At 35.3% G+C, this 18,782-nt stretch overlaps 2 protein-coding genes across 2 annotated transcripts; both read left to right on the forward strand.

Moving 5' to 3' along the window:
• Nucleotides 1-2,982: 2,982 nt before the first annotated feature.
• LOC138934328 (uncharacterized) lies at nt 2,983-3,777 on the forward strand. Its single transcript, XM_070297951.1, has one exon. It carries the CDS (start codon nt 2,983-2,985, stop codon nt 3,775-3,777), a length of 795 nt encoding a protein of 264 aa, XP_070154052.1.
• A 2,474-nt stretch (nt 3,778-6,251) lies between these two features.
• Nucleotides 6,252-6,857, forward strand: LOC138934329 (uncharacterized). Its single transcript, XM_070297952.1, has one exon. The coding sequence runs from the start codon at nt 6,252-6,254 to the stop codon at nt 6,855-6,857; it is 606 nt and encodes a 201-aa protein (XP_070154053.1).
• The last annotated feature ends 11,925 nt before the right edge of the window (nt 6,858-18,782 follow it).

Consider the following 18,782-nt stretch of genomic DNA (forward strand, 5'->3'; position numbering starts at 1 on the left):
AAAAGAAAATAAAACAATTTGTGTGAGTGAGTGTAAGTAGGAATATTAGGAGGTTGGTTTCGTAATTCCAGGATTGGTATGAGGATTCGTCATCAAGATCTGGGAGTTCATGACAGAACTCTTCCAGTGCTCTCTCGATTTCGTCGGATTCAGGAGGGAAAGAAAGGAGAGGGAGTGGAGATTGATAGCAGGATTCGTCCTGCAAAATAAGGGAATTTATTGCAGAAATCCTGCACTGCCTTCTCAAACTCGTCTAATTCTGAAAGAGGAGAAGGAGGGGGTAAATTTTCGAGGATGATCGTTGACAACGAGGAGAACGATCGGGGGGAAAGCGGCAGTTTAGGAGATGGTTCTGAAAGATATATTGGGGAGTAACTTGGGGGAAAGTCAATGACTGTTTCTGTGTGTGTGGTGATTGTGCAATTACTACTACTACTGTTGGCTAACGTTGACTTAAAATTTACGGAAGTTCGCGTCTTCTGACTCGCGGAACGGACCCTTGCGGTAGCGGGTCGGAATTTGTAAATATTTCCTGATCTGGTTCTCACTATGGAACCGATGACAACATTATTTATTGCAGGAATAAAAATATAATTAAACGAATTATAGAGACCTATTTCCTTTGCTGACCCTTAATTGGTTGAGTAGGTTGACAAAACTTGTCGCCCTTTGCTGATGTGCGGGTGCTGGGTTGTCCTGGAGACGACGCCAAAATGAGGACACTGATGTTGAACTGGTCACTCTTTTTCTCTTAATGCGCACACACGAGACTAATTGCCCGGCACTGAATCTATGAATGCTGTATCTATGGATGCTGAATCTATGAATGCTGTATCTATGGATGCTGAATCTATGAATCTCTGAATGCTCGAATCTATGAGTGCTCAAATCTATGAATGCTCGAATCTATGAATACTTGAATGCTCGAATCTATCGATCTCTGAATCTATGACTGCTCGAATGTATCAGTGCTCCAGTCTTACGAGTTCTTTCTTTTATATAACCCTTTTTTGAGGGCGTTTTCTAATTTTAAGAGTGGGATCTTTCAAAACTTTAACAAATTGAAATTATGCAAAAGTAGGGATTCTTCAAGATTTTAACGAATTAGAATCGTGCCAGTGTTCTCATTCGGCAGGGGGTGTCTCCTATTTTCGTATTTTTACCCGTGCTGATCGTCGGTTGGTGAGTTCGATATTAGTTCAAAAGTTCTTTAAACACCCCTTTCCCGGGGAACCTCGCGCACATGATCTGATTAGAAAAGGGTCTTACTTCCTTATAATTATTTTTGTCAACGTTGATGCAGCTGTGTTTATTACTTGTCCGTTAGAAAATTATTATCAGTATTAATGCAGCTGAGTTTATTAAACATTTCGTTAAAAGTTCTTGTTATCTCGTTGTTCTTCCGCCGGAAATTCTATTGCGAGGGGTAGCTGTTATTTTTTATTTATCTCGAGACCAGCATGATTTCCATCACCGATTTCCTTGCGTTTTTCCCACGGATACTCGTGGATATTATTACTGACAAATGACAGTGTTTAAAAGAAACGTATGGCACAAGATGCTTTGTTTATTGAACGGTTCGTTCTTATCACCAACTGACGATCGTTACCGCAACGTCGCGGAAGAAAGGAATCGTGGAGTCGCCAGGACGTAACAATATTTTTAAAAATGCTTTCCAAATCTTCAAAAGACATTTTTACTTATATTTTTTTGCTACTTGGTGTAATTAAAATGCGTGATATATTTTTCAGTGTATAAACTATAGATTCATGTTTAAACAGGTAATGAAAAGTTATTCAAGTGGTCCATGGCATCAATACAGAAGGCAGGCTTATGTGCAGACTATTTTAATTAAGAAGACTTCAAGAACCTAACAAAATTACATATTAGAAGAAATCTCATATCATGAAGCCCAAAGGATATTGAAATTTCATATTTTATCAACGATAACATTGAAAAAATTACAGAAGAAAACAAAACAATGGAAAATATTGTACAAGATAATGTTGACTCACAATTAGATAATCAAGATCGTATTTCAATGAAAGTCGAAAGTTATAATGATTTTCAAATAGACGTTGCAGAGAAAAACAGCACAAATTGCGAAGTAGCCACAATAAGCGATGCAACACTTAAGAGATGTTATTCTTCCGGAAAAGAACTTTTCTGCAATTTCAGAGATGACATCGCAAACGATGAGTGGTTTAATAATAAAAATCCACCTCCACTTTTTTGGAATAATTACTCATAGAAAGAAATGGAAACAAATATGCTGAAAAAGCGAATAGAAAAACCGAAAGAAGCGTGCTTCTAAAAAATATATAATGAAGACAAATTATGTGAAATGGAAAAATTAAAAAAAGAAAAGTTAAAATTAAAAAAGCTTCTAATGCAAAAAACGAGACAACACAAAAATATAACTGCAATGTTGAAACGTCGCAATATTGAAGCTCGAAAAAAGAAGGACATTTGCAAACATAATGTAAACCAATTTTTAAATGGAAAGAAATGTCTAATTGTAAAACCAGTTGCAAGAACTATGATAAAACTTCAACTACATAAGGGGATTAAAGAATATACAAAAGAAGAAAAAGATTTAGCGAAACAAATGTTTTACTATTCCGCAAGTGAATATTCATGGCTGAGAAAGGCTGGATTAAACCTCCCATCAGAATATTCTATTAGAAATTGGATATACGACAAAAATGAAACAGAAATACGACCAGGTCGTACGACCAGGCAGACAGAAGCCCATGTGCAATAATAATAACTCTTATGCGTATAATCGTAACTTGCGCTACTGATGTATAAAGGAGGAATAAATACACCTTATGTTTGAAAGCTGACTCATTCATTCGCCTACCTACCTGTAGGATAAGTTGGGTAATATCCTACCGAGAATCCTAAAGCGATAGATCTCCTATCCCATACCGTAACCCAACAAAATTGATGACCCCGACGTGATAAAGAGAGGTAGTAGCCATGAATGGAAACGGAGGGAACGGAGGAAACGGAGAGAATATTATCAACAAACTCGCCATAAAAATACCTCCGTTCTGGAACGACGAGCCAGAGCTATGGTTCGCCCAGCTTGAAGGGCAGTTCGTACTCAGTGGCATCACGCAGGATACCACGAAGTACTCCTACGTACTTTCGCAATTAGATTCCCGGCAAATCAAAGAGGTCAAAGACATAATCACACAACCACCTGACGCGAATAAATATGAAGCCATTAAACGAGCTCTTATACAACGATTGTCTGTTTCCCAAGAGCAGCGCACGCGACAACTCCTAGAACTGGAGGAAATAGGAGACCGTAAACCATCGCAGTTTTTACGACACTTACGAACGCTAGCCGCAAATAATGTCCCCGACTCTCTCTTACGCACATTATGGTTGGGGAGACTTCCCCCACAAATGCAGATGATTCTAGCGACGCGTGCAGAAGATCACCTTAACGATGTTGCTGAACAGGCCGATCGGATTCATGAGATGGCCAGCAGGGGAGTAGTCGCGACTACCACCGCACCCAGGGAAACGCTAGAAGCTCAGATCCTGGCGTTAGCAAAAAAAGTTTCCACTCTCTCCACGCATTTCTCCAGGAGCAGATCGAGAGAAAGACGACCGGCCAGGAAAAAGAGCCAAAGCCGAAGCGAAAGCCAAAGTAAAAACTACAACAAAGGATACTGTTTTTACCACAACAGATTTGGCGGCAAAGCTAAGAAGTGCATACAACCATGCATATTTAATACGGAAAAAGGCCAGGGCAGTCACTGATGGCGGCCAGTGAACACGCCCAAAGACCTCGTCGCCTTTATGTAACGTGTCATACAACCAAGAAGCGATTCCTAGTAGACACTGGATCAGACGTTAGTGTATATCCCTGCACGATGGCAGCAGGATACATAACGCCTTCTAACTACGAATTATTTGCAGCAAACGGCTCCACCATTATGACATATGGTTGGATCACGATGCAACCAGAACTGGGGTTACGTCGACCATTCCCATGGCGTTTCGTCATCGCCAATGTTACGACGCCCATCATCGGAGCTGATTTCTTGGCATATTACCATCTACTACCAGACCTACAGAAAGGGGTGCTCCTAGATGGAAAAACGAACCTTCACACCATCGGCACATCGGAATTTGGAATCGCAGAGTCAATACAGGCACTAACAATTGAAAAGAAATACCACCGGATTTTGGCAGAATTTCCCGATATTACAAGGGCTACTGCCAAGATACGCACGGTCAAACATAACACCCTGCACTTCATTAAAACGACAGAAGGCCCCCCAGAAGCCTGTCGGCCGCGCAGATTGGCCCCGGATAAATTCAAGGCAGCAAAAGCGGAATTCAATCTCCTATTACAGGAAGGAGTCATTCAAACGTCAAAAAGCCCGTGGGCAGCCCCCTTGCATATGGTTCCTAAAAAGGGGGATTCCTGGAGGCCTTGTGGAGATTATAGAAGGCTTAATGCAAGGACGGTGCCGGATCGATATCCGATTCCGCATATAGAAGATTTTTCGCAAACTCTGCACAACAAAAAAATTTTTTCAACAGTGGATTTGGTCCAGGCATACAATCAAATACCCGTACATCCCGATGATGTGCCCAAGACAGCTATTACCACTCCTTTCGGCCTGTTTGAATTTCGGTTTATGCCATTCGGCCTAAGCAATGCAGCACAAACGTTCCAGCGCTTCATCAATGAGATCACGAGCGACTTTGAATTCTGCTACGCATATATTGATGATATACTAATAGCATCAACCAATGAGAAGGAGCATGAAGAACATTTACGCAAGCTCTTCAAACGCCTAGAAGAGAATGGCATCTTGTTAAGCCCAGGTAAATGCGTCTTTGGAGCCGACAAGGTACTCTTTTTAGGATATGAGGTATCAAAAGAAGGTACCAGACCTCCACCCGAGAGGATAGAGGCAATTAAAAATTTTCCAAAACCTGAGAATATGCAACAATTACGACAGTATCTTGGAACATTGAATTTCTATCGTAGATTCATTCCTAATGCTGCGAAAGAGCAAGTATTGCTAAATGGCCTACTCAGCGGTCCAAAGGTGACAAAGAAGGCACCAATAACATGGAATGCCGAATTAGATGAGGCTTTCATAAGAAGTAAGGATAGTCTAGCCCGAGCAACACTGCTAGCACATCCTGAACTAGAGGCAGAGATAACTCTCACTACCGATGCATCCGACAGAGCCATTGGGGCAGTGATACAGCAGCGTGACGGAGAAGATTGGCGACCGTTAGCTTTTTTCAGCAAGAAATTAAATCCGGCGCAACAAAAATACAACCCATATGATAGAGAGCTACTGGCAATTTACATGGCAATAAAACATTATCGCCACATGCTCGAAGGAAGAATCTTCACGATATTCACTGACCACAAACCCATAACGTACGCTTTCCAGCAAGATCTGTTGCACAGTTCTCCCAGACAGGCGAAACACTTACAATACATCGGGCAATTTACCACCGACATACGCCATATCTCAGGGAAAGACAACACGGTCGCTGATGCCTTATCAAGAATCGAAGAAATTCGAACCGCAATAAATATGGAGAATTTAGCAAAGGCACAGGAGGAGGATACCGAAATACAAGAAATATTAGAAGGGAACTCTTCATTCAAGCTCCAGAAAATACAAATACCGGGGATAGATGCCATGTTGTATTGTGATGTCTCAACACCAGTTGCACGCCCCTTTGTTGCCAAGCAATACAGGAAGCAAGTTTTCGAATCTTTACATAGCCTCTCACATCCAGGGACCAAAACAACAGCAAAATTGGTCGCAGAACGCTATGTCTGGCCAAGGGTTAAGGCGGATTGTCACCAATGGGCAAAAACCTGCATCAATTGCCAGAAAGCAAAGATTCACAAACACAATCGTGCGCTGATTGGCAAATTCATAGGCCCAACAAAGCGGTTTGAACACATACATATAGACCTGGTAGGACCATTACCGCTATCAAGAGGCTACAGATACTGCCTCACGATAATTGATCGCTTCACCAGATGGCCTGAAGCCATACCAATGACAGAGATCACAGCGGAAGCAACAGCTCAAAATCTATTCACTCATTGAATAGCAAGATTCGGCACACCGGCACGTATAACCACAGATCAAGGAAGACAGTTTGTGGCCGATTTATTTCAACAGCTGACCAAATTGACAGGAACGATACACATCCGCACAACAGCTTACCATCCGGCAGCTAATGGCATGGTCGAACGCCTACATCGCCAAATGAAAACTGCAATTAAATGCCACGCAACGGAAGCATGGACCGAAGTGCTACCGATAGTCATGATGGGGATCAGAGCTGCCTATAAAGAAGATCTCAAAGCGACACCCGCCGAATTGGTGTACGGAGAAACACTGAGACTTCCTGGCGAATTTCTGCAAGAAACCCAGGTAGCAACAGGCGATGCAAGCGACTTTGTACTGAGGTTAAAGAAAGCAATGAAAGATTTACGACCACAACCGGTTAAAAGTCATGGAACGCCTGCCACTTTTCAGTACAAAGATTTGAAGAACTCAACACATGTATTTCTGAGACAGGATGCACCAACACGAGCATTACAACCAACTTACGATGGTCCGTATGAAGTCCTCAATAGAACAGAAAAGGTCTACAAGTTACGAGTGAACGGAAAAACCGTCCACGTAACTACAGACCGGCTGAAACCCGCTTACGTACTGGCAGACTCGGAACCAACACCAACACCAAAGCAGCCTGAAAAGCAGGAAAACAAATCACCCATCGAAACGAAGACAAGAAGTGGCAGAGTGTCACGAAAAACTGTCCGTTTCCAGTCACTGGACTAAAAAACAACGAAGGGATGGCGGCCTACGGCAACCACAATGAGGATTCTGAAAATTTCATTGAGATAGCTTTTGAAGAAATTACTCAATATTCAGAACAGAATTATTTCGATGACAATTTAGAAATAATTAATATCGACAAGGACAATTCAAATTTAACAGAATTATATGAAAGAAATGCAATTGCATATTTCGCAGGATATATTGCTCGCCATAGTTACGAGAGTACAAAGTGCGATAGCTGCCATAAAAAAAATTTGAAAATACCGATGGAACGATCAAACGAAAATGAAATCTATATTCAGTTACGTGAATATAAACACCAAAACGAAGATGAACCTGAAATAGAATGGTTATCAAGGCCAACGGATTCATTTTTAAATATTATCTCTCTTCAACTTGAATCAATCAACTCATATTACAAGAAGTTTTAGCATTTAAAAGATGTGAAGAAAAAACTCCTCGAGATTTGTGTAAAACATGTTTAGCATGCTGATGAAGATTGTTTTAATCAGAACAATGAATGTTATCGACATAGGATCGAAATGTTAGATTTCATGTTAAGAGTCAAGATATATGTGATTACAAAAAAAAATAACGATAGAAGAAGAGAGAGAATAAATACAGCATCTGGAAAATCAAAAGAAATAAAGACAAAATGTCAAAAGCTAAAGAACATAAAACATATGTAAAATCGCCATATTACATACATCAAATTTATAGTCAGTGTTCACAGTCCGTTCCTATTTCAAGACGATCTTAGCAGGAATGTCTTAATAAATGCTAATTCCATACTATGATTGGTCTACATCTGGCAAGACGTAGAAGTTTGTTGGGTAAATATATATAGTTTATTGTACAATCTTCTATCACATTAAATTTAATTGTTTTTACAAAATATTGTAATATTATATTTGCAGGTCTAAATATAAATTATCATATCTCATCAAAAGTACAGTATCAAAAAAACTGCCAACTCTAGAAGATCTTTATATCACATTAACAATGGAATCACAATGGAAGTTGAAACTATGACATAACGACCCTCAATATATGGAGAATGTTAGCGAGTTCGACCTTATCCTAGATGACCCAGCAAGCAAAATGATGCAAACTTTGCGCAAAGTTTGCAGCAAACTCGAGCATGCCTTTACAGCAAAATTGTGACAAAGTGTGTCCATAAAAAGCTTAGCTTTTGCTGGCAAGGCTTGTCGCAACAGTGTGACGCACATTTTATGCAAATAATAAAGCAAACCTTGCGGTGCACGGCATGACAGCAAATTTGTGGCAAGAACAGGACAAACCTTGCCGTGCACGGGATGACAGCAAATTTGTGACAAGAATAGGGCAAATCTTGCCGTGTACGGCATGATAGCAAATTTGTGATAATTCTCTGTATAAGATGATTCAGAAACTCTGCGACAAACTCTGAGGAACGATAAATCTCGCAGAGAGGAATATTTTTTGTGAAGCAATCCATCATGTTTTCTGACGCGTCATTTAAGAATATGCGACCGAGCAGACAAGAGTCTTAGGTGGCATTTATTATAATTATGAGATGATGATAATATATGAATAATTGAAAATGAATTCATAAAATATAATGAATATATGAATTTTATATATATATATATATATATATATTTACATTTTAAGTAAACAATAAACGGATGATTTAAACTTTTTTAGACATTTATCTGTCCGATCTAAGAGAGACAATCAGTCCAATATCTTAATTCCCTATGTTTGGGATTGTATCAGTAATTGAACTGATAGAAATAATTATATTTTTAATCTTCTGTCAGTTGCTTTTTACAAGCTTTATATACTTCTCATGACTAAAAATCAAATACGAGATGGATGCATATAGCGCTTCGCATAACGATGAACAAACGAACTATCGGCTGAATACTATATTTTTAAAGTTTGTAATAAAGTAAAGTTGTAAATTTGCTGTCATGCCCTGCATGGCAAGGTTTGCTCTGTTATTTGCGTGAATTTTGCATCTCGTTGTGCCAGAGTATATTTTGTTCTGTTCTTTTCGTAAATATGTTATCATATTGTGTACAATAAGGTTTGCTCTGTTCTTGTCGTAAATTTGCTATTATAGCGTGTATAACAAAATTTGCTACTAATTGATGTAAAATTTGTTACACCGTGAATAGCATCATACGTGTTCTTCTTTGCGTAAAAGAGTGACCCCAAAATCAGTAGTTTTTTGCCTATTTTTGGTCCCGCAATATTGGAACTGAATTGTGTGTCAAATGATGCCTTATGACAAGATATCAATCACAAAATTTAAGTTGAGGTGAGAATTGATTCCAGAGATATGGGAGATCAAAGTTGTCAAAATTCATTAACTCGTCAGCCCGTACGCTTTGAAGCACGAATTTTTCTTTCAGTCCGATAATTTAAAATTTCGTACCCGGAGGTTTTGCTAGATGCTGACAATGAATTTGAAGTGAGATTTGTAAAATTCATAATGGCCGATTTAATATGGCGGACCATGTATTTAAAAAATGTTTTAATTTCTTTACTTGTTAAGGAAATCGATCCACATGTATGTGCGAAAACACACACTAAAATTTAGTTTCCTTGATTTTGTTCCTTGGAAATGGTTATGGATATATTACATATATCAGGATTAGGTACATGTATCCCATGATATTGGCCATATCCAAGGAACCACACAATTGTCATAACGTGACTGCAACAGTCGACAGTTTGGGCACCACTTTCACATGTACAATAATATTCTGTAATTGAATCTCGTCCTGTTTTAGTTTTATCTATGAGTACAAAAATGTGATGGTGTTTTCCATTACGGTATCGAGATTTCATGTATGTTTTGACTAGCAAGGGATCCTCAACTGAAATCCCATACCTTGCATAGACTAAGGCTGCAGTTGGATGTCTAGGGTTTGGTTCAAACTTCCGCACTAGAAAAGTCCCCTCTTTTTGATGCTCTGCATAATACGAGATCGCATTTCTTATTTGGTATGGGCCGAGACTGAGGTAATATAAATCATCCATTGTGAGCTGAGGGAATTGAAGTTGTCGATTATTTTCCTCATTATCAATTACTCTATATTGAAGCTCAAGATATGGTGATTTGACTTGAGAAAGATTGAATTCCTGAGCAACGACTTTCAAACGATTAGGAACGTTTATTCGAGATTTCATTATATGCACAATGTCTTCATGACTTTTGTCACTTAAAATTGGTTTGTGGAACATGTTTAGAAGAGCAAAAGCAATCAGAAGAGATTCATAATCGTCCGCCAAAGTAGCATTATGAGCTGGCACAGAAAAGATTTTGAATTTCTTTTTAAGTCGACCAAAAACTTGTTCGATTACCCAGCGACATTTGGTGACAAATCTTGAGGAATTTGCTTCAATGGTATCAAGTTGACCAAGCCCGGGACAATAAACATGTAATTTCTTATTGGTAGTTAAGAAATTCACAACATCACGAAAACCTCTGTCGAATAAAACGATGTCGTTTTCATGAATGATGCTCATTTCATCTGAATATCTGCTGAAACAATCTTTTAATATAATTGCATCATTGTGAGTTGCGTGGTCCAAGAACAAAAAGTATCCAACCGTCAGGTGAACAACCCACCATAGGTTTGACAAGTGGCATTTTTTTCTGTTCACTCCACAATTGCTTTTATCCCGCATAATTCTTTGATTTTTGTGTAAGACGGTAGATGGCATCAAATATACTACACGCTTTATCATCGGGAATATCAAATAGTGTTTTTGCCATTGGAGTATTATGAGCGATCAATACTGAGCGATCGTTGTAATTAATGAAGTTCGGAACTAAATTATTATGAAAATCCTTTTTTGCTAAATTCATGTGATTGGCAATCGTTTGCTCGCACACTCCAAATAAAAAAGCTAGTTGGGTATTAGAAAGGGCAGTACGTAATTTGCATAAGAAAACAGCAACGTGCTTTGGCTCACAAGTTTTGGTGAAACTACAGATTTGATGGAATTCTTCTTTATCGTAAGAAAACCATGTTTTAAATATCTCATCATCAATAGAATCAATTTTGTCAATATTGAATACAAGTTTGTCGTTATTTTTCAATTGTTGATAGTATTCATACATGAGATCACTGATCATTTTCTGCTCTTCAGCACTTACTTCTTGTGAGACTTGCTTGACAAGTGGCCAATAATTAGTAATGCCTACATGCTTACTACACATACGGACATCGCGTTTAGCTAAGAATTTATAATTCATAAGTAGCTCATGACGAATCATGTTTGGAACTGAAATCAAGTTTTCAATATCTTGTAACGATGCACCCCCCATCGTTACCCGGCACGTAGCCAGCCGGAAGTCTGCCGCCCGGCGAACACCAGCCGGGCAGTGGCAGAGGCGCCCAGCGCCCTTTTTTAATACTTAAATCATCGCGGTTGTGATAAACAACTATACGGCCGTTATACGGCCACCGTTACGCCAAAACCCGAGCACAACCGAACGCTGCCGGAAGATCCCGAGCGTCATCCGTCGAAACGCCGCGTCGTTTCGCCCAGGGGAAGCGACGCGTTTACCGTAATTACCCGCCGAAAACAACGCGTCGTTATCCCCACCCGGGGGCAAACGACGCAATTACCGATAGACGCTCGGGTATAAAAAGACAGCGTTTCGGCATCTCACGACCAGAACGATTCCTGAATCCGCTCGAGCAGTACGCTCTGAGATACCAGAACCGATCCTGAAATTCGCAGCAACGACGGAACGTGAGGTTGACGTGTTCGCAGCCTCCGCCGAGCATTCTCGGTTTCCGTGCAGTCTCCGAACTCCTGACACAAATCCGACTAACTCGACGAGAGCGGAGTGTTCGCCGCTCTCCTAGATTACGGTCTATGATCCGACCACTCCAGCCAGCCGGACCGTGGGTTTGCGAGTTCGCTGCCCCGTCGAGTTTTCTCGACTCCGCCGCGCTATCCGCAACTCCGCGAACGGAAGCAGGGACGGAGAGTTCTCCGCCCGGTCGAGGGTACTCGATCTCCGATCGCATTCCCCTACCACTGAGAATACGTGATAAATCCCGCGACAACGATCAACACTATCTTAATACTTGCGAATTATAATCACCGCGCCGAAATACCTGTCACCTAATATTTCATTATATTCCGCGCGCCGTCAAAATAAACACGGCCTTGCCGTACACGCGCCGACCGACCGCGCGCGATTTCTTGCGCGTTTCGCGTGCCGTCAAAATAAACACGGTTTTACGAATATTATAAGCGGTTCGATATATCGAACATCGCGCACCGAATCACAATGCATCTAGCGCATTGCATCATCCGCCGCGCGTTAACTATTGTAAATCGACCATTGCCGAACGAGACAAATAAAGACGACATCTGTTAACTAAATCTTTCGTGTGTTTCACCTTTTCACGAACCCTGATCCCGACCGAGCTCATCCACGCACTCGCGAAAAGTAACCCCGTTACAATCTTTGCAGCCAAATGTACATCCTAGATGACAGTTGTTTCCTTTTCGATAAATAGATAAGTCAGGTACATTTGGATCAGAGTAGGACATTGACAAGCATGGTTTTTTACTCAGTTTATAATATTTGTGGCAGACTCTGCTTTTTGGTGGAATATTGCTTACTTCAACTAATTTTCATTTTTTCGCGTTATAAATTTGTCGCAAGTTGTTAATAACAAGCAATGAATTTGGAATGTTGTCAACAAAGTAAAACTTTTCACCTTTCCTTCGTTTTTGCTCTTCGCAGCCTAAGCAAGTGGCTGAAAACATTATGTAATGGAGAATGTTAAAAATATCAAAAGATGAAATCAAAATTGAAGAAAACTGCGAAAGTAGTTCTGAAAAGAACTGATTAGAACAGTAATCCTGAAAAAGATCCTGATTCGGGAAGTAGTTCTCAAAAAAACAGCAAATTGTAGTAAGTAAGATTGTAACAATATTGTATGTATTGTAACAAAATTGTATGTCTGCGCTCTCTCAAAAGAACAGCAAATTGTAGCAAGTAAGATTGTAACCAGATTGTATGTATTGTAACAAGATTGTATGTCTGCGCTCTTCTACCGCCCGAGCGTTGCTAGCACATCCCCTCCATGTGCCAGCACATCCCCTCATGCTGGCATAAAAATTCGTGCTTTAAAGTATGGGCTGACGCGTTAATGAATTTTAATTACTTTGACTTCCCATATCTCTGGAACCAATGCTCACCTCAACTTAAAAATTTTTTGTGATTGATATCTTGTCATAAGGTATCATTTGGCACACAATTCAGTTCCAATATCGCGGGACCAAAATTAGGCGATTTTTGGGGTCACTCTTCACGAGCAAGCCTTTTTCTGTCATTTTCAGCATCGTGAGACAAAAAATTTTGCCGTCAATTTGCTTCAAACTTTTTGACAAAACAAGACAAATATTTGCTAGACAATTGTTGTCAAAATTAAAGCACACCTTGTCGCAAAGCTTTGGCAAAACGTGATTTTAACATTCTTGGGTATCTGAGGATCCACCTATACTCTTACAATTTATAAAATATCTTAGAAATACATTAAGGTATTAAATATTTTTATATTATACATATATTAGGATACTTATATTATATTATATGTTAGGTATATTAGCTTTTATATTATATATTATTGTATTTTAGGATTAGGATAAATTTATTAAAAATTTAATTGATAAATTAAATACTAGAAAATGATTTAATATTAGAATTGTTTTTTTTAATTTTTAAAAAATTTAATTTTAGAAAATTTAAAATTTACAAATTTATTGAATTTATTATTTAATTTTTTAAACTTATTAATAAATTCAATTTTATTTAAAGAGAAATAAAATTTATAGTATAAATTTATATAAAGTTAATATAAAGTTAATAGTATAAAATATAAAGTTATAAATTAATAATTAAATTTTATGTAGTAATAAGTTAGTAATAAATTTAAATTTAAACTAGTTAAATAGTAAATTAAAATTAATTAAGTATTAAGTTATTGAATTCGACCCTATTTTAGATTCACTGTTGCAATTTATTAAATATCTCAGAAATACATTAAGCTATTAAATATTTTTATATTATATAGGTATTATTTTTTATTAGTTATATTATATATTAGTTTTTATATTATATATATTAGGATATTAGAATTAGGATAAATTTATTAATAAATTTAATTTTATTTAAAGAAATATAGTTAGTAATTTGGCTGTGAGCCTGCTGTGTATTAGATGTATAATAAATAGGGAACTTAGATTAGGATTAAGACTTACAATTAGAATTAGAATTAGATATAGAGAGAAGCTCGGGCTCTGACGTTTGAGTTTCCTTTTTTTTATAGGTTTATTTAGGCGTTGAGTTGTAGATTTTTAATTTCTAATTTGTACGTTTTAATTAATAGTATACGTATATGCTTATAGTGTATAATTTATAATTATAACTTTAGTTTAGGTTTAGATTTATAGTTTATAGTGTTCTTTCTTACTTTCTTTCTTTCTTTTATAGTTTATAGCTAATAGTCAAAGTTTAAAATATATATATTTTATATGGTATGTTATGTGTCAGGTGATAAGTTTTCTTCCTTTCTTTAATTGTAAAATTCTTATGAATGAATCTTGTTGTTGTTAGATATGCGAATTTGATATATTTCAGTTTTTTTTTAGATGTCAACTTATCTTTTTCTCATATATTTTTTTAGTTTATTTATTTTATTGAATGTTAACATTCTAGTATATATATATATATATATATATATATATATATATATATATAAAGTTAGTAATAAGTTTAAATGTAAATTTAATTAAGTTAGTAATAAGTTAATAATTAAGATTAATTATAATTATTTAAATTATACAGATAGTAACATATAAGTAAAAAATAAATTTGACACATAATTTTAAATTAATGTATTTTTGTAAATTTATCAGTAAAAATTTTATTAATCTATAAATCTTTCGAAAAAAGGAGTTAAATATTGAATTAAAATTAATATCAAAAATTTTATTTTTAATTTATGTTTTGAAAAAAGGTTGGTCATTTTTGAAGTTATTTAATTTTTATTGTATACTGGGTGGCCCATTTTAATCCATCCAGTCGAATATCTCAAAAACCAAGCCCGGAAGAGAAAAATGTTTCAAACAAAAGTTGTGTAGCTTCAAGGGGGCCATAAGATGGTGACAATGATTTGACCTTGGAAAATCATTTGAAGATCATGTGAAGGTCAACTTTAAAATCTTAAATAGAAACCCCCATTTTTTATTTAGTATTCTTATAGCTGACATCGAGAGCTTTCCAAAACACTATAATAAAATATTTTTTCATTAAGTACTTTTTGAGTTATTTTATATTTTAATCTGACATATTTTGATATAAAAAATAAAATATTTCGTAAAATATTCAGTTTTTGATAATTTTACCATAATACTTCTATGTACAGAATAATAAGACAAATTAATTAGTGCCAAAAAAAACAAATAATTGTTTAAAAAAATACATTGTAAATAATTTTCTTAAAAACAATTTTTTTTTATACTAATTGATTTGTCTCATTATTCTGTACATAGAAGTATTACGGTAAGATTATCGAAAACTAAATATTTTACGAGATATTTAATTTTTTATATCAAAATATGTCAGATTAAAATATAAAATAACTCAAAAAGTACTTAATAAAAAAATACTTTATTATAGTGTTTTGGAAAGCTCTCGATGTCAGCTACAAGAATATTAAATAAAAAATGAGGATTTCTATTTAAGATTTTAAAGTTGACCTTCACATGACCTTCAAATGATTTTCCAAGGTCAAATCATTGTCACCATCTTATGGCCTCCTTGAAGCCACACAACTTTTGTTTGAAACATTTTTCTCTTCCGGGCTTGGTTTTTGAGATATTCGACTGGATGGATTAAAATGGGCCACCCAGTATATTAGATTTTAGATGTAAATTTAATTTCTATCAATTTAATAATATTACGTATATATTATTTTAAAGTTTATAATATGTAACTAAATTAAATTAAATTAAATTTATAATATGTAACTAAATTAAATTAAATTAAATTTATATGTAATGTAATTTAATTAATACGTAATTTAATTTATACAAAAAATTTATAGGATAATTATAAATTATTTAAAAATTTTCATAATTGTAAAAAATTATTAAAATGTCTTTAATTTAAATTTGTGGACAAAATTTGCATTTTAAAATAAAAATGGGAATTCCATTTAAGAAATTAAAAGTGTCCTTGACTTGACGTTAACGATGCCATCCAAGGTCAAACCAATGACACCATCTTATGTTTCCCTCAAAACCATACAATTTTTGTTCAAAATGTTTTTCTCTAAAATGCTTAGTTTTTGAAAGAAAAGGGGCGTACGAGTGGTCTAGGACACCATGTATATACACATAGATATATATATATATATACACAAAATAAAAATGTACATATTAACATATATACATATTAACTCTAATAAATATATACATATTATTAGAAATATATACATATTATTATTTTTAAATATTCGACGATATTCACGCAATGCAGTAACGTTAAAGAGTTAATTAATAAAAAATATTTTTGCAACTTATAGAAATCATACAAATCTGTATATTTTATTCAATTTATTATATGACAAGACATGCTAATAACAATAAAAAATTACAATATAATCATATCTATTAAAAATGTTACTTTAAACAATGGTGTTACTTTAAAAATATTTCTATGCTATACTAACAATAAGTTAGTCCTTGGTTATTATACGGACCAAAGGTCAAGCAAATCTTCTATTATGAATGGCAATAAAACACGCTTTATATAATTTTTTAAAATTATAAGCATAACATTTACTTTATAATTTTGATTCAATCTATGAAAAAATAAAAATGTATTAATAGTTTTTGGATGTTACAAATAGTACCTTACACACACACATACACACACAAAATCCTAAATGCAAAATCTCTCTTAAACAAATATAGAATGCTTTATTCTTATGATAAAGTTTGTGAAAAAATTCTTCATAGATAAAAAGACATTGTAGGATCCAAAAACTATTAATACATACTTGTTTTATCATGGATTGAATCAAAATTATAAAATAAATGTTATGCTTATAATTTAAAAAAATTATATAAAACGTACAAATTTTAAGAAATTAAGCTCTCATGTGACATTACAAATTTCAAATAATCACGTGCTAATAAGAGCCAGAACGCGGATAGTAGAGCGTTAGTTTCATAGAAAAATAAGTTTTCTATGAAACTGAATATGTGCACAGGGCACGAAATTTACTTGGTGCTATACCAAGATTTTTAAAAATAATCTCAATTCGAGATATATAATAAACCCTCCTTTACCCCACTGGATAAATAAAGGCGAGAAAAAATATCGGGGCAAAGTCGCTGAATCGGGAATCGAACCCGAGTCTTTCGCTTAGCCCGCGATTATTTGAAATTTGTAATGTCACATGAGAGCCTACCCAAACAGCACAAGGATGTCCTTAGGACGTCCAAAGAGCATCCAGGACATATATGTAGGATATCCTCAGGATATCCCATTGTAATCCTCAGATCTCCTCTGGATGTCCTGAGGAAGAGTAAATGATAGCCGTATATTAACCTCTGGAGAATCCAGGGAGATCCTGTGGAACATCCTAAGGATTTTTATAGGATATATTTGGGATATTTTTCGTATGTTTCAAAGAGCAAATTTTAAAATTTAAATATAAATTAAAATTATGTTTTGTTATTTACTGCCAATATTAAAAATCTATTAAAAATAGTTCACCGTTCTTTAATATTTGAGGCTTTCGTGCTATACATGAATATTTTAGGTTTGGCTCTCGGGTTTGAGTTGTTTAATATTTTCTAAACAATCCAATATCTGAATTCCCTATGTTGAGATTGCATCAGAAATTGAACTGATAGAAAATAATTACATTTGTAATTTCCTGTCAGTTGCTCTTTGCAAGCTTTATATAATTCTCATGACCAAATCTCAAATACGAGTTCGCGTGTCGCATAGCAGTAAACAAACGAACTAGCGGTTGAATACTATTGTTTGTAAAGTTTTTGGAATGTTGCGAACAGTAACATTTCTCATGAAATATTAAATAAATAATAATTTTGGATATATGAAAATGTGCGCATCAAATTCAATTATTAATATTAAACGAAATTAATGTTAACAATTAATTGCACATGTATATATCCTCTGGAAATCCAAAAGACATCTAATATAATGGACAGGGCAGATATATCCTACGGACATCCAGAGGTTATCCACTGGACATTTATAGGACATTAATACTTATTATAATACTTAAGATTTCTAAATTATATTAAATAGCCGACACAACTAAAAATAATTATGTATGCATATTAAATTTTTATAAATATATTTATAATAATATCTTAAAACATCCTACAAATGTCCTGAACCGTCCTGGACATATTCAGGATGATCCTGAGGATGTTTTGTGCTGTCTGGGAAACGAACTAGCGGTTGAATACTATTGTTTGTAAAGTTTTTGAAATGTTGCGAACAGTAACATTTCTCATGAAATATTAAATAAATAATAATTTTGGATATATGAAAATGTGCGCATCAAATTCAATTATTAATATTAAACGAAATTAATGTTAACAATTAATTGCACATGTATATATCCTCTGGAAATTCAAAAGACATCCAATATAATAGACAGGGCAGATATATCCTACGGACATCCAGGGGTTATCCACTGGACATTTATAGGACATTAATACTTATTATAATACTTAAGATTTCTAAATTATATTAAATAGCTGACACAACTAAAAATAATTATGTATGCATATTAAATTTTTATAAATATATTTATAATAATATCTTAAAATATCCTACAAATGTCCTGAACCGTC

This window comes from Polyergus mexicanus, unplaced genomic scaffold (genome assembly GCF_030449975.1).
Source record: "Polyergus mexicanus isolate NDT 795.1 unplaced genomic scaffold, iyPolMexi1.0 SCAF_6, whole genome shotgun sequence".
Taxonomy (NCBI): domain Eukaryota; kingdom Metazoa; phylum Arthropoda; class Insecta; order Hymenoptera; family Formicidae; genus Polyergus; species Polyergus mexicanus.

Excerpts from the sequence above, each read along its gene's own strand:
- LOC138934329 (XM_070297952.1), top strand. The coding sequence starts at position 6,252 with ATGGTCGAACGCCTACATCGCCAAATGAAAACTGCAATTAAATGCCAC.
- LOC138934328 (XM_070297951.1), top strand. The coding sequence starts at position 2,983 with ATGAATGGAAACGGAGGGAACGGAGGAAACGGAGAGAATATTATCAAC.